Here is an 18,222-nt window from a genome sequence, read left to right on the forward strand (position 1 = left end):
TTATGGCAACTTGTAAATGGTGTTTAATCAGTCATTGTTTTGTTGTCACCTGAAATATTCAAGCATAACTTCTAAAATAACGGCCCTTGTTAATTTTAGGGGTTTATAGGCGCACTTTTAAACTTTAAGGCTCAGAAGGTACATTTTAAACTTGATTGAAATCGGCTGGACAATTATCGAAATAACCCTTCCGATTTATTAATTTCCGTAATGTTATGTGGCCCAACTCGGTTCAAGGGTAAAAAATCACATTTTTAATAGCCAAGAACCGAAAAGTTATGTTTTTAAACTTCATGACTTTATGAGTACACGAGTGTAAACTTTGAGGGCGAAAAGGTCATTAATCCAATAACTATTGAATGTATGTTTCATTTGCTGCATGCTTCGAGTAGTAGCATTCGATATTAACTTGTAGATTCTATGATATTATGTCATGATTAAGTTGCAAGGAAATAAGATTTTCGATTAACAAGAAGATTTTATAAATAGAATTCCTAATCCAAATAGAAAGGAATTAATTCATATAGCGCATATGGCTCCGTCCCTTTTATGGTATAGATGAACAAGAAGTTCAGTTTTTTGGGATACATGTTCAAAAAATTACAAAAATGGTACAGAACGCTTGTACTTTCGGGGATTCTCAATTGACACCCAGAACAAGTGGCATTCTGGGGTCATTTATAATTTTTTTTTCTACGAGGAATAATGACTTGTGTTTGTTTTGTTTTGAACGGAATTAAATTAGATGAAGGGCTATTTTTGGACTCCCATATTAAAAAAATGGAAAATGTTTTCAGTTAAATTTTTTTTTGTTGGCTTTTAATGTAAACCTATTTTATGTGTGTATTTTTTAATTTAAATAAAAAACCGTATAAATAAGACTTTTCTAGCTCCGAAAAGGGTGTTGTGTAATGTGAGATCAAAATTTTTAGGTGAAGGCATGTTTTGACATGGGCGTATGTAAATAACTGTAGATTTATTGGGTTCCAAATTTTTTTGTTGTGTTGTAATGTAAACCTATATTTTGGGCAATTTTTTTATTAAAAACTAATATCACTAACACTTTTGTAGCTTCGAAAATGGTGTATTGAGTGGCGAGTGCGTAATTGTCAAGCGAGGGCATGTTTGTGCGTAATTGGCAAAAAAATTGTTGGGTCCATTTTTCTATTGTTTGGTAGGTATGTAAAATATATTTGTAGTGTATATGTTATATTTTATATTTTAATTTGAAACTCGAGAAAGGGTGTCATGAGGGATAATGAATTTAAAAGTACGTTGTAACGGAAAGTGGGATAATGAAAATGATAAAGTAGGAAGCACATTGCAACTAAAAAAGGGATAATGAAAGAACTCTCAAATTCTTTAGTCATCCGCAAGATTAACTACGTAATGATCAAATTCTTGATCTCCAATCTCGTTAGCTTTCTCATCGTTTTCTTCCTCATCCCCTTGAATGTGAGGGGAGGTATGCTTATGACCTCCCTCCCCATTTTTGTGGGTCGATGCGTGCCTACTCGACCGAGTTTGACGCGGTGGCCACGGGTCGGGGCCGTGAGTGCTATAACAGATGTTTATAGACATACCAGCATCATCATGGCCTTGAGAAAATCCCCAAGTTTGACAATATACTTAGCATATTTCTTATCCCACTGTTGTTCCTCTTCACGTATCTTTTCACTCCTACACCTTGCGACTACATCCTCGGCCTCCCTTTTCCTCATCTCAAGCTCGTCCTCCATGAAGTGGTAGTATCGACACATTTCTTATAATTCATAATCATGTTCTTCCTTTGAAATGTTACCAGCGTTGAAATTCTTATTAATGTTATCTTCGTACCGGATCGATAATTTCATAAACTGGAAGTGCATTTCCCCGTACCCAATAAATTATTCATTATCACGGACGGCAAATCCTTGTGCAGCCCGTATAGCTCGCATTCTTCGGATAAATTGCTTGACCTCACTAATTTTTGCTCTGTGAGATTCTAGGTGGTGCCTGAGATTCGGTCCAATTATACCAATTAACTTCCCCGTTGTTACGCATTTCCGAGCTTGCGTGTCCCTTGCCCTTGTCCATGACCTCAGTATATGAATTTAAAAATGTGGAGAATGTTAAACTAGAGAGGGGTGAAATTGAGATGATGACTTATAGGTTCGCATATATTTATAGGCCAAAAAATGAACTGGTAAAACTTTAAACTTTGAACTAGGGCAATAATGATGAATGTGAATTTAATAGTTTGAGTTATCAAATCATTTAAAACATTTGCACATGACTAAAGTTCTGAATTATTACATGTGCATTACCTTTGAAAACACACAATACTTGTTTCAACTTATCTTATTTTCGAGGAGATTCGCACATGGGGTGTTTAATGCTGTGATGAACAAGAAGAAGATATTTGAGAGAAAAAACTATTACAATAAGGCAAAGAAAGTACATTATTTGCTAAAAATCAGCAAGGTTAACAACATATTCATCAGACTCTTCACCAGACTCTTCATCCTCAGCCTCCATCTGTAGGTGTTGCTAATGTGCCACAACGTACCTTGCTATTAAGTTATCATCTTGTTCGATAAGGTTGATTTCCATTATGTCATATTTTTTGTAAACCTCATCCACCTGACTGATACGTTCCTCCTCCGTTTGGGACATATCGTTATAGGCCCTTTCAATCTTCATTTTATCAGCTTTTATTTCGTCCAATATTTTCTGATTAACCTTACCATACGATTTCTTCGCGGTTTTGGATTCTTTCTTTTTCCTTCCACGTTCAACGGATTCAGCTAAACTTAGTTGACGCATACCTCTCTTAACATTTGTAGCTTTGCATGCCTTTTGCCCTTACCATTTTATGTGTAATAAGATGCCTACAGTTTGAACATATGGTTTAAAGTTATGAAGTATAATGTATTTATAGGGCAAAATGAGCCTTATAGTGGTACAGCATAAAGGTTATTTTGCATTCTTACAGTAAACTCAATGACAAATATAATATTAATATGTTATCCAACAACCACTGAAATCGTATCAGCAACAGAAACCAATAATTAATTTGTAAATATGTGATTTGAGTTGTCATTGTTGTTTTCCATACTGCCTTTAATAAAGACTTTGAGTTGTCATATTTTCACATGCAATTATCTTCAATTATTTTGAAATGACTACTCATTGTAGTGAAAGTAAGAAAAATGAAATGTCATTTTGTAACAACTGTAGAGCGTGAATAAAGATAGAAAGCAAAATGAGATTGTCATTAATAGTCCATTATGTGTTTGAATTACTTTTATCAGTGGGTTGTATAGTCTATTACTGTCATTCAAAGTAGCTTTACAGTTGTTAGAACAAATGAAAATGCAAGTAGATAAGTATGGAGTTTAGTTTCTCATGTTGGCAATGTGTTGCAATATCATTTTTCCCGTTATCATTGATGTATCATTTTAGTTTTCCAATGGTTCCCTTGTAACATTATTTTCATTTGGATCAAGTTTTAAATTGTTTAAGTCTGAACCATTTGGAGCTAGTTTAGAAAGCATTTTGAATACTAATACCGGGAACGGAAGTGAGTTGATCGTGGCATAATAAAATACAACAAGTCTGAAAGTGACCATAACTAATAAAGTAAAGTCTAAACTGCATACAAACTGAAAACATGGCATAATAAAGATGAGAAGGCTGGGAACATGAGCAACAGTACTGATCAGCCACAGAACCTCCCGTCGGTGTGGCATAGCCTCCCTTTCCCTTTTACTGCTCTACGGGGCTGCTGCCTCACATGCACAGGAGTATCAGCTTCCTCACTAGCGTCATCCTGATCATCACTATCATCCACCATATCTTCCTCATGCATCTGATAAGGTGTATGCATTTGACGCCCCTGCTCGAAGCTGTGTGCGGGGGTGTCATGTACCAACCAAGGGTCGAACCCCCTAGCCGGGGTCTGAAAAGAAAATCCCGAACCACTAGTCTCGGGTGGAAAACTGTAGGTAGGCTGTGGAAAAGCCTGAACCATATGACCATAATCATTCTGAGTAGAATGGCCCCAAGTGGATCCAGCAGCCCAAATACTAGGAACAGCATAAGAGCTCTCAGAACTGTGGCCCATAGTAGATGTGCCGAAATAAGGGCTCTGAGTACTGTGGCCAAAAGTAGATGTAGCAGCAGCATGGCTCTGAGATATCTGCTCCCACGAGGAGCCCACAGCATCATGGACTTGGGAACTATGACCCCAAGTAGACATATGAGAGGATCCCTCTCCCTGAACGTAGTGGTCCCAAGTAGCTCAGTATGTCCATGCCCCAGGGAACTTTGCTCCCAACCTGATGCAGACGGGGTGTATAGAGAAGAACTCTCACCATCTGATGGGCGAGGCCAAGGCTCCCAACCATCCAAAAGAGCTACCGGAACATGAAGAGAAGCGGTACATGGCCTACGTGAATGAGCACCGCTAGTACGTGGGGTAGCAGGAGGTGGATGCGGGGGCCTCTGTGGAAGAGAAGTGAATCCTATGGCATCTAATGTGCCATTTAAACCCTGAAGTGCCTCATCCACAGTAGCATCATCCTCAGCCACGCCCGAACCCCGAATCTGGTTGTAGGCAGCGGACAAGCCCTCAACCTGCATTGACAACATGTAAAAGTGTGAACATAAACTCATATAAGGAAAAAAACGGAGGTAGTTTACTTAAGAATATAAATCTTACAGCCACGGGTAGGTATCCCTGCGACCCCTGGAAGCCTTGTTGGCCCCTCCACATCCTAGGGTTGATCATGAAACGCCTTGTGACTCTATCGAACCACTGAGGATACTGAACTGCGCACATAGGTCTCTGAGTATGCCTGTAAGCTGGTGGCTGAAGCACTGCACTGTGGCGTGAGTCTCACAGCCCACGCACCCTATCGAACTACAAAGGCCATCCTCTCTGACCCCTATGGAAAGAATCATGGCCTCCGAGTGAAGAGTCGATAGGGACCTGCTGCAAGTAGCCAAACTGTCTAGTGACCCTATCAGTGTAGCACCACTCCACCCATGTCAAGTAAAAAAGGGGAGAAGGTGCAATCATAAGTAAAAGCTCAAGCGCAGGGATGACTTGTGCCTCATCCGCGCAATCCTCATAGGGCCTCCACCTGAAGGAATCCTCGGACATGGTATCTTGGTCATAGCGAATCCCGCGCAATGAATGTGTTTGCACAGTCTTAGCATTCAATGGGACCATCCACCTAGAGCAAAATGTATTGTGTTAACGACATGGTTGCAACATTTGTGAACATCAAACAAATGAGTCAGAATGTAGCATACCTTAGAGCATGGGGATGCTGCATCAAATAAACATTTCACTGCATCGGAGCTAAGGTTGTACAATGCTCATAGATCCAAACCTGTAAGCATATAATATTAAGTATGAAGCATGGATCATGTATATAATAGTATACATGAAGGTTGTAGTGTGGATATGTACCTGTAATAAAGTCATGGACCCACAAAGCTCCGTCTTATATCCAATACTGGCGGAGCACAAGCGTCGGTAAAGATAAGCCAGACATGCACTGCCCCAGCTGTAAGTACTGATGTGTTCCACGTGCCGAACAAATGGGAGGAGGTTCAAAGGCATGCGGTAACCACTGTAATTCGACATAGTAGAGCCAATGAGCAGAAGCAAGTGCGCACGTGTTTGGTACAGGAGCTCATGCTCGTAATCATGACCAGCAGAAGAGTGTAAACGTGAATAATCACCAAATTGATGAACCAACCAACTGATCTTAATTTCACCCTTCTGTATGACATATATATCTTGCTCTGGATCTAGGGCAACACCAAGAATCTCATGGAGTAAAGATGCACCTACATCCCCTCCAATAGGTAACACTGGACGTCCGATATTGCGTAGGCCCAATATGTAGTAAACATCCTTCAATGTCACAGTGGCCTCGCCAAAACGGAGATGGAAAGTATGAGTCTCCGGGCGCCAGCGATCAAGAAAAGCGGATATGAGCCCAACATCATGTCTCATACTCCCGGTTAGCAAAACACCCATGAAACCAGCTTCTCTTACGGCATCGTGGATACGTTGTGGTAGGGGGTTCGCCTCAATACAATCCCTGTATGTTTTGAAATTCGAACGTAGGCGTAAATGATCATCATTACCCTGCAAGTAAATGTCTAATTATGCATTTAAAATACGCATCAAGACTTTTGTAAATTATAACGGATATTAGGAAAAGAATGTGTACCGTGCCATCCCACACAAACTGTGAACGATGTCTGTTCTGTTGATTAAGTAAATCCCCTTCAATTGGTCCCGGGTTGATAAGTTGTCGTCCAGCCATTTAATCCTGTAAAAGAAAGGAACTTGCTATAAGGCATTGTAAAATCTAAAAAAAACGGGCAACATTTCCGCTATATTATCACATTCCCAATCCAAAAAGCCAACCAACAAACTTAGTATAACAAGCCTGTCATCCAATGAATGTACGAACTAATTATTTCGGTGATAGCAATTAATATAAACAAATAATTATTAATTACATTTAAGCATTTTATATATAACTGATTAACTACATTTTAGCAATTTATTAAATTTAACGGTAGGCATAAATATAAGCAAATAATTACTAATTATTTATAAACATGTAATTAAATTTCAATCTTAAATTACACCAATTTCTAAAAATAAACATAAGTGTACAAACTATAAGGCATAAAATTTCTAAAAATCGATCTAACCAATCATGCGTTTTTAATTAACAAACCATATGTAGGCATAATTATAACATAATTAAATTTTGAAATTTACGACCTAATTATAAGGCTTAATTTGGATTGCTATAAGGCAGAATTTCAAAATTTACGAACTAATTTACGGCAGAATTTCGTTGCAATTATTGAAATAAACACAAAAAATCGTAGCAATTATTGAAATAAACAGAACAAAATTCGGAGAAAGCATTGTAATAACAGAGAGAGAAAGAGAGAGAGAGAGAGAGAGAGAGACCGAGAGTAACGTCTGTTGCTGCTGCGGGAACCGGCCGATGAACGCCTGTTGCTGCGGGATCCGGGCGGTGAACGCCTGTTGCTGCGGGATCCGGGCGGTGAACGCCTGTTGCTGCAGGAAACTCTTGTTTTTCTGCTTTCTTTCCTCCTCCAAGAACGCCAGTTGGCCTGGTCTTCTTCCGCTTCCTTCTCCGGCGACTTTCTCTCTCTTCCGCTTCTTCTCTTTCTTTTTTCCTTCTTGTTTCTTATCTGGTCATATTTTTCTCTTCTTCCTATTTTTTTTTAAATTGCCTAATAGAAAACATTTTTCTCCTAATACTTTGTATTTATATTATTAATAAGTTAAAAAATTATGTAATATTACTTAGTAAAATATTTTACTTAGTAATATATATTTAAATTTTTTTATTAATAATATAGTTATTAAAATCTATATTTCATTTAAAAAATATATTAAATTTGTTGGAACTAATAAGGTAATATTCGAAGTGTGAAAATGTGGTAGAGGGCTATTTTGAGCCTTAATATGAAATTGATAAAAATATATTTTGGTGTCAATTTTTCTCAAATTACATTTCTATTACTTTGTTCCAAAAATAATAATTAAATAAGTTGGAACTAATATTATATTACTTTGTATTTTTATTATTACTAAGTTAAAAAAATTATGTAATATTACTTAGTAAAATATTTTACTTAGTAATATATATTTTAATTTTTTTATTAATAATATAGTTATTAAAATCTATATTTCATTTAAAAAATATATTAAATTAGTTGGAACTAATAAGGTAATATTCGAAGTGTGAAAATGTGGTAGAGGGCTATTTTGAGCCTTAATATGAAATTGATAAAAATATAATTTGCTGAAAATGAATACTTAACTTGAAACACAATTCCATCACATAACATAAGGTACATAATAAAACACAGTTGAAAAATTGTGCCTGGTTCGATACATAATAATAACACGATACATGAATAGAAAGGATACGATGCAGATATACAAATATTAGGAGCAGAAAATATATGAGCTGAATCATTCATCTGTATCAACGGAGTCATCATCATCCTCATTGAGGTTCCAAGTATGGGACTCGATGAAAGCATTCATTCTCTGCAATTCCATTTTTGACTCCTCAATTTCGCGCCGCAGCTCACAAATTTCTACAGAGTGCGCTACATTCTCTCTGGTAATTTCTTCCCTAAGGATTTCAATGAGAACTGCTGCACGAGGTTCAAGCGGCTCTTCGATCCAACGTTCGTAAATGCAAGTACGGTCGGGAAATTTGATAAACCGCCTTCCCGCGTCAATACCCTTCCAGTAGTGCGCTACAACAGCTATTTTTTTGCAAAAACATAAATCCAAGTTTGGGAGTGAAGACATAATTACTTTATAGGAGTGTGACTTCATGAGTTTGTGACCTTGTATTTATAAGTGAATTGGTTAAGAAGACATAAGCTACTGTGAATGACAGTTCACGTAAAGTAATTATGACTTCATAAGTGTATTTATAATTGCAGGATTCGTAAAATACATTTTTTAATTCCCATAAGTAAACAAAATTTAATATATAAAAAGGGAGAAAATAAGATAGCATATAATTCAAAGTCAATCATCAGACATATAATCATCGGAAAGTAGTTCTCATTTTGTAATAGTTTGTGTTGCTCATCTTCTGTAAGCTCTCTCCCAATGCCGCAGACAGAATCTCGTGCAAGTTCATACATGTACTAACGACTCCTACGTAATAATATTCGATTATTTTCCTTTCTAATACTTGTCACGACCCTAATAACTTTATTCCTAAATCCTGCCCAGGTTGGACTATCCTCCGCTTGAGAATATATGTCAATAGAATGTCGAGTTGGAACTCTTAGACCCATAAAAAGCAGGGCATCTCTCAACCGGTCAGATTCTTCACGTCGATAAGCCCATTCGCGACGTACACCAGCAAAGTACTCTTTAGCATCAATAACTCTAAGACTACGGTAATCATCATCTATTTCTATGAGCAACCAGTTGCGATTTATGTTAGAAGACATGTTATTGATAGTTATAATTTGTTTCACATCTTGATTAATAGGTTATATAGAAAAATCCTGATTATCTGGTTATTCATTTTCATTCCGTATTCCTATCAGAAGTAACATGCATTCAGCATCAATTATTTAGAAGTGACTAGTCACTATACGAAATACACGTGAATGATGAATTATTAACAATTTGAAAGTGTCATGAATTATCAAATGCTTGGCTGCAATACTTTCATCATTGACGTATACTGTAGCAAGAAGATAAGGTATGGTGGATAGCCTGCAAAAAATAGTCAAACAGTATTTGACATGACATAAAGTTATGCAACACTGCATCTCATTACTGGGAAGCATAAAGAGCTGTATCTTTGCACCTACTTTTATGTTATAAATAGAGTGTGTTATACCCCTTGTGATATTTAAATTCCACGATATAGTAACAACAACATAATGAGTTATACCCCTGGTGATATTAATCGAGCAATTGGTAGGAAATGGTTTTGTGATGACAATTTTAGTACTCAATGGATCCGAATGAACGTTATGCAGGAAGTTCAATAATCACGATGCAGAGGGAATGGGAATGGCAAGTTGGGTGTCTCAACAATTGTATGGGCCAATGTGTCCAGGAAGGAGTGCGAATACCAAAACAATGCGCCATACACATGTAGCGAGACACGCCTCATGAGCTGGAATTAGCATTATTTTGTGCTAGAGAGGAAGACAATCGAATGAGGATGCGCTTAAATCGTAAAGACCTACAAAGAAGAAGTAAGGAGTATGCTGAAGACGGCGACCTCCACACTGCAATGATGTATCATCATTTCGCTATAGGTCCTGATTATGTTTCTGATTGTTTTTTGTCTGACGATGAGTAAGACAATTACTTATGCCAATTAATTTTGTAAGACATAATTATTAATCACGGACTCAAATAAAATTAAACAAAAAAAACATAAAAAACATAATACAGCATTTGCTTTTGTTGTAAATTTCAAGAATCTTATCTTCTCTTTCATATCTTCCAAATGGGACAAAAATAGTAGATTTCTTTTTAACAAAAATCCTATCGGAAATCTCCATTGGATTCTATCAATAATGCATTCCTATCCGAATTCTCAAAATGTTTAGCTATCTCTAGCCTACATCTTCTATTCCTATTTATATGTGTCCTCCTATATTGCATGTATTCAAAACATACTGCAATTCTAAGTTCCTAAATCTTTAGGAAAATAATATCGTTCATACTTGTAGAACACTCCTCTGTCGAAAAAGGTATGTCAGCATTACATGTATGTTTGTTTACATGTACAATCTTGACTTTGGTTTCCTAACTGTTAAAGTTGTCTTCAACGCAGGGAGATGGAAGGCCACGTGAACGTCAAATTTTTTTGGGGTGGAGTAGTTATTCGAGATGGTAGTAATATCAATTACTCTATCGATCTAAAAAAATGATGTTTATTAGGTTTGGTATCACTTACAATGAGTTTAAAAGTGTCGTGTATAATTTAATGAACATTAGTTCGTATCAGTGGAATTTAAAATTGAGTTTAAAGTATCCATATCTTGGTTAGTACAACCTAGTTGAAGGTTTTTATCAAATGGATATTTTATGTGATGATGATATTACACGCATGTTAAATGTTCCTGCCATGTTGCTAAACATTCAAGGAGATGTTTCTTTGTTCATCGAAACAGAAGAAATTGTTGTTGATGACCCGTACTCATTCCAGCATAATTTCGGGTCACAACCAATAGCAACAACATACGGTGGTGATGTACAACCATTGTGGTCAAATGTACTTTTTGATCAAGGTGTAGGGTATGGAGTGAGGAGTACTCAACATGGTGGAGGGTCTGGTAGGGGGGCTAGTGAACATGGTGGACGGTATGAAGGGGGTAGTAGTCAATATATTGGAGGGTATGGAGGGGGGAGTATACAATATGATGGAGGCTATGGAGAGAAGAGTAGTCAATATGGTGCAGGGTATGGAGGGGGAGTAGTCAATATGGTGAGGGGTATGGGGGGGACTATTGAACATGGTGGAGGTAATGGAGGGTGGAGTAGTCAATATGGTGGGGGTATGGAGGGGGGACTACTGAACATGGTAGAGGGTATGGAGGGGAAAGCAGTCAATACAGTGGCGGGTTTCAAGGGGGGCTAGTTATGAAAGTGAAGTGGTGGGAAGAGGTTCAGGTCAGCGGTTAGCCCTGCTGGCAGATGGAGTTGTAGCCAATTCATCAAGTGAGGAGAATTTTCACCTTCACGATGATGACAACGAGGAATCTTCTGTCACCGAAGATGGTGAAGGACATTCAGAGAGAAATGAAGAAATTTCCAATACATTTTCCGGTAGTTGGAGAAGAACATCATGTTCCAAGGGTTTCATGCTTTCACACAGAGCAATGCACTCCACCAATCATAGATAACCCTAATGATATATGTGCTGATGAAGACCTCGACAGGGGGGAACTGGGTGACGGAATGTGTTACCGTGACAAAGCAACGCTCTTGGGAGCAGTGAGGCATGCACATATTAACACTGATCGTACATATAAAACTACAAGGAGTAACAAAGAACAGCTCATTATACAGTGTCGGGCTGAGGGGTGTAACTGGAGGATGAGGGCTGCTTTCATGCATGATTCCGGGTACTGGAGGATTAATGTTAATAGAGAGGAACACAAATGCATGGTCGACCAGCCGTTACAAGATCACAAGAAGTTATCTGCAAGGATGATTGCGCAGATTGTAAAACCACTTGTAAGTAAATCTTTAGCAAACGCCACTTATTAAGGCCGAATTTTTTTTTGACATTTACTGTTTTATGTGAAACAGGTAATATATACACCAGAAATTCCCATTAAAACCATTATCCCGCTGATCAACAACGAGCACAACCACATAGTGGGGTACAAGAAAGCGTGGAGAGGGAAGCAAATAACAATTGAGGAAGTGTATAGCAGTTGGGCTACAACATACCAAGCTCTACCCATGTTCCTGGAAGCCATTATGAAGACAAATCCTGGAACCATTGCTCGATGCTGTCCCTCATGCTAAGGAGCGGGGCACGTCCGTCTGCAAGCGGATTTTTTGGTCTTTAAAGGCAATGATGGATAGGTGGCAACATGCACGTCCTGTGATTTCAATCGATAGGACATTCTTGAAAGGAAGATATAGGGGCAAGCTGCTTATTTATATGGGTGTTGATTCGAACAACCACCCGTTCCCTTTCTGTTATGGCTTGGTTGATGACGAGACGTACGAGAACTGGTCTTGGTTTTTGCAGCGTCTTCGAAGATATGTATGTCGGCAACGGACCGACGTCTACATCATTTCTGATCGTGATGCCAGCATTATCTCCGCCCTACGAACCCTCAAAACGGTTATGCTGAGCCACTCGGCATCCATAGGTTCTGTCTCCTCCATGTAAGAAGTAACTTTTGCAGTCATCACCCAGGTGGTGAACTAAAAAAATTAATGTGGAAAGCTGGAAGAACCACACAAGTCTCAAAGCACGACGCATATATGTCAAGGATTGGTGAAATTTTCCCCACCGCCCTACAATATCTTGCTACAATACCCGTGAAGAGGTGGACACTTTCCCACGATAGTGGTGTTCGCTACGGTCAAACAACCACAAACATGCTTGAGGGCTTCAACGACAACATAAGGAGGGCTCGTTTTCTTTCAGTAACAGCAATGATGGAGTACCTCTTCTACAAGGTGGTCACAATTGTAGATAAACATCGAAACATAGTGGATGCCGGTCTACAAGAGGGGCAACAGTTATGTGCATGTTCCACCACTATGTTAGCAAAAATTCGGAGGAAGGCAACAGGACATACGGTTATTACTTTCCACCATCTCCGCGGGATTATGAAAATACTAACACATCAGTACACAACTGCTAAGGGGATGGTAAAGGGAGGTAAAACCCAAGTTTTCAACCTCAATGACCGTACATGCACCTGTGGAAAATGTGCTCCCATGCAATGGCAGGTTGTATAACACATGGATTGAGTTGGGAGCATTTCATCGAACATTTTCATAAGAACCAAACAATGCAGGACTTGTACAGGCCAATAATTTATCCGTTGGAACCAACTGAATACTGTAACTATGACTTACCCGTACCTTGGCATGGGTATGGAAAGTTAGTGCCGGAAGAGTCCTTGAAAAAACTAAAGAAAAAACACGGGAATAAGGGACAATCGGTGCGGATCTGAACGGAGATTGATGGTCCGCGGTCTGGAAAGAAATGTAGTTTATGTAACCAAGAAGGTCACACCAAGCGTAGTAAGAAATGCCTAGGGCGCCTACAATAAAACACGTGATCTTGTTGTCAAACATATGTACTACTTCTATTACAAGCAGTCTACTTGTAATATGGTTCCGTTTCCTTGTTTTTCATTTCATTATTTAATTGTTCTATCATAATATTTTGGTTTCCAATGCTCATTGCACATTCATTTTATGTCTACATCTAACAGTTAACATTTTTACATTTAACGTTATGACACCCTCTCTCGAATAAATAAAATTTATTATTAAATCATACAGGCTCAAAAAAAATTTACATACCTACCAAACAATAGAAAAATGGACCAAAACAAATTTTCGGTTATTTAAATATGCCCGTGCACAAATTTTCCAACGCGTGACAATTACGCATTCGCCGCTAAAGACACCATTTTCGAAGCAACAAAAGTGTTGGTCATATAAATTTTTAATTCAAAATTCAATTTTCCCAAAATATAGGTTTACATTACAACACAACAAAAAAATTTGGAACCCAAAAAATCTACGGTTATTTACATACGCCTGTGCCAAAACATGCTCTCACCTAAAAAATTTGATCTCACATTGCACGACACCCTTTTCGGAGCTAGAAAAGTCTTATTTATACGGTTTTTTTATTTAAATTAAAAAATACACACATAAAATAGGTTTACACTACAAGCCCACAAAAAAAATTAACTGAAAACATTTTCCATTTATTTAATATGATAGTCCAAAAATAGCCCTTCATCTAATTTAATTCCGTTCAAAACAAAACAAACACAAGTCATTATTCCTCGCAGAAAAAAAAAATTATAAATGACCCCAGAATGCCACTTGTTCTGGGTGTCAATTAAGAATCCCCGAAAGTACAGGCGTTCTGTACCATTTTTGGAATTTTTTAAACATGTATACCAAAAACATGAACTTCTCGTTCCTCCGTACTATAAAAGGGACGGAGCCAGCGCATATATAGTCTGCAACTTGCACTTATAAGGAAACCTGTTCTCTATAGCAAAGATCTCATATACAGATATGGAAAACTATAAATAGAGTGACATTAAACATACTATTACGAGCATGATTCAATAATCCAAGTGGTTAGAGTCCGTCGGTATCGCGGGTTCAGTTTTGCCTCATATTAGTAAAAGAGTAATTAACAGTTTGTAACCTACTTTTATTTTCATTTTTGCGATTTGGGTCTACATTATTTTCTTTGTCAACATGCACCCCATAAAAATTAATTTCGCTTCTATTTGCACCCCAATGACGACTTTCCATCCAAGCTAACCGTTAACTTTAACGGAAGCGGGGGCATTTCAGTAAATCACTAATTAAAATAGAAGAAAATAAGAGTAATTGGCACTTTGTAACCCATTTCTTTTGAAGTTTTTTTAATTCGGGTCTATATTATGTTTCCTTGCAAGTTGCACCTTTAACTTTGAATTTTGCTTTGTTTTACATCCCTGGACCATTTTTAACTTTTATAGTAGGGGTAAAATCGGAAATTTTTGGTCTACAAGAACAAATCGCCAGGAAAACTGAATTATCATATTTTTCTTGGATCGAACCGGACTGAAATTTTATTATGGACCGGACCGAGCCGGACCAACCGAACCCAAATAATTCGATTCGGTCCGGTTTTGGATCAAACGAACAAATTTTTTTTTAAAAAAAGTAAATTTTATTAAAAATTTCATACCAAAAAATATGAAATCTAAAATATAATTAAAGTAAGGTGATATGTAGAGTTCTAAGACTGTACGAGTATATTTAATAATAAAAAACTATGATTATAATTTTTAGATATATGTAAATATATAATATAAAATTATAGTATTTATGATTTGGTCTATTCGGTCCGGAACAAAATATTTTTTAAAAGAACTGAACCAAACCGAATTTTATTTCAGTATATTTGGTCCGGACCGAATAAAACGAATTTCTGAAAAATCAGGACCGAACTGAATTAGTACGGTTCGGTTCGGTTTCTAGGTTTCGGTTCGATTTGTTCAGCCCTATTTACAATTGATTCATGTATTTATTTGTTGGTTTGGACTGAGAAATCTAAGGATCCGGCGATTTATTCTTGTAAACCATAATTTTTTGATTTTAGCCCTAATATAAAAGTTAAAAACGGTCCGGGGGTTCAAAACAAAACGAAATTCAAAGTTAAAGGTGCAACTTGGAAGGAACCATAATATAGACCCGAATTGAAAAAACACCCAAAAAATGGGTTAGAAAGTGCCAAATACTCTTATTTTCTTATGCTTTAATTAGTAATTTACTGAAATGCCCCCGATTCTGTTAAAGTGAACAGTCAACTTGGATGGAAAGTCGTCAATGCGGTGCAAACAGAAGCGAAATTAATTTTTTGGGGTGTAAGTTGACAGAGAAAATAATGTAGACCCAAATCGCAAAAATAAAAATAAAAGTGGGTTACAAACTGCCAATTACTCTTAGTAAAACAGATAATTATGGCTCTAAGTCATATTAGTAAAAAAGTAAAGCGTACTATTTCCTATGTTCCTAGGTAATTAAACACGCACCGCCAGGCCATTTGTGCAGCATATCTAAGCCCCCCTGTCGCCATTATTACCTTTGCATCCTCTTCAAATAAAGCCTATACTTCTGCAAGTGACTGGCGACATTTTCGCGAGTCAGTCCTTCAACATTCATCATCTCCATCACTGTCTTAGGCACCGCATTTTCAATCCCTAAATGCGCCACCACGTCCACAAACCTCTTGTGCAACTGCGGAGTCCAAACTAGCCTAATTCTCTTGGTCACAGGTTCATCATTAATCCTCTGTGATTTTCTCGAGTCGGAACACTCTCCATCAGCTCCATCCATATCATCAAAGGACTTAAAATTGTTACCATAAATATTATTATCATGAAACTGTCCCTTAATACTCGATATCGTCTTCTGTGAAGCACGAGTAACGTCGAGATTAGTCCGGTATGGCTCTGGCGTGATACTAAAAGCTGAAGCAAGCTGAGGAGATACTAAGGGTTGAGATAAAGGGACTAAGTCAGTACCATTAGGCAATCCGAGCTCCCACTCCGAAACACGATTCTCTTTTGAGAATCCACCTGTGGTGTAGTCAGCCATTTTTCTTTCTAGCAAGAATGAATGTTTAGATAAGAATTAGGATTGTGTGAAATGGAGAAATGTCAAGTTCAGTTGGGAAAGAGGGCATGAATATAAAGTGAAAAAAGGAAGAAGGTTCACTTGGAGTATTTTGCGTTTTGGGGATAAAAAGTGCAAAGGTAGATTCCAATGTGAAGAATAAATAGCTAAGATTTTTGTTAGATATTTTGTTGCTTATAAATATCTTTCCACTATTGAAGGGGTGATAACTATGGTAGGGATAATTGTCACCAATTCTGTCATACATGAACCTCTCTGGCTCACAAACATATTGCATTGAATAAATTAACTCTTCTCTCAAACAAAAGTAATAATAATAATCTAACATTCTACTGTATGTAAATAAATGCGATTATAATAATTCAAAACAATTAATTACTCCGATTATGAGCCATATTGTTTCTTTTTATCCTTCAAGAAATTCAAATCACTTTAAGAATAATAACATTTATTAATAACCAAACCTCTTTTTAAGTAAACTTTAGTTTAGTCTTATTAACGGATCGGATTTGGATCGGATTTGGCTAAATTCATATCCATATGCAATTAAATTTGTTGAATCCGATTCGGATCGGATCATTTTCGGATTTATAATAACATAATCCATATCCAAATCCATTATGATTTCGGATTATCGGATCGGACCTCGGATCTATTTAAATTTTTTGATATGAATAATATTAATTTAACATGATTCAATAATAAATTAAAACTAAGCACACAAAACTATATTATATCCATAGATGTTGTGAAAATTAATATTTTTTGAAAATATGTGAAAATTTTTGAGTTTAAAATAATTATGAAATAAATAATAAAAATATAATAATTAATTTGAGAAAAATATGGAAATTAATTTTATATGTCAATTTCATAAATTAAAATAAAAAAATTTGTGAATTACGAAAAAAATGCTATGCATGAAAATAATTATTGACACACATAATTCAGTAATAATAAAATGATGACATATGGCGTGTACAAAAAAATATAATATGATAGAATAATAGTTTTATGAAAGTACAATAAAATAACTTTAAAAATAAGAATACATATAAAAGAAAATTATAATGATTTATTATAGTTAAATATTATTCATATATATATATATAATTTATAAATATATAATTTCAGTAGTTCGGATCGAGTTTTTATCGGACGGATAACTGAAAATCTATATTCATTTCTTAATGGATCAGATTTTTATCGGATAAATCTGATCGCTCTTATTTTTATACAATACATATCCACCTATTAAGACTCGGGCCACACTGGATCGGATCGGACCTGCAGTCCATTGAGAAGCCTACTTTGGTTACACCACTTTTTGGTTTCAGTTTCACCCATTTTAATTTCTGTTACAAGTCAAAGTATTGTATTATTTTTATCCATTTTTATTCATATATGACTTATAATTCTATATATATTATTTTTACCTTTAAGTGGTACTTTAGTTTCACCCCACTTTTTGGTTTTAGCACCTTTTGTTTTCACCATTTATAACTGGTGGTATAACTCAAAATGTATTATTTTTTATCCTTTTTTATTCTTTTATGACTTATAATTTTATATGTACTAACTTATAACCCGTGCGATCCACGGTTTATTAAATTTTACTTATTTTATTTTTAAAACATTTAAAAATTTATTTTATAATTTATCAATAGACATTTATATTGTTACTTCTGATTTTGTTGCAATATTGTTATTATTATTTATAATTTGTTGCAATATTGCAACAAATTTGCAAATATTGCGAA

At 36.4% G+C, this 18,222-nt stretch overlaps 2 protein-coding genes across 2 annotated transcripts; one reads left to right on the top strand and one right to left on the bottom strand.

The window, feature by feature from the left end:
• The first annotated feature begins 12,140 nt into the window (after positions 1-12,140).
• On the top strand, positions 12,141-13,039 carry LOC141696000 (uncharacterized). Its single transcript, XM_074500198.1, has 2 exons — positions 12,141-12,332; positions 12,383-13,039. Exons 1-2 carry the CDS (start codon positions 12,141-12,143, stop codon positions 13,037-13,039), a joined length of 849 nt encoding a protein of 282 aa, XP_074356299.1.
• A 2,669-nt stretch (positions 13,040-15,708) lies between these two features.
• Positions 15,709-16,584, bottom strand: LOC141698173 (transcription factor BOA-like). Its single transcript, XM_074502806.1, has one exon. It carries the CDS (start codon positions 16,421-16,423, stop codon positions 15,905-15,907), a length of 519 nt encoding a protein of 172 aa, XP_074358907.1. The 5' UTR covers positions 16,424-16,584; the 3' UTR covers positions 15,709-15,904.
• Between the last annotated feature and the right edge of the window lie 1,638 nt (positions 16,585-18,222).

The sequence above is a fragment of the Apium graveolens genome, chromosome 11, assembly GCF_009905375.1.
Source record: "Apium graveolens cultivar Ventura chromosome 11, ASM990537v1, whole genome shotgun sequence".
NCBI lineage: Eukaryota > Viridiplantae > Streptophyta > Magnoliopsida > Apiales > Apiaceae > Apium > Apium graveolens.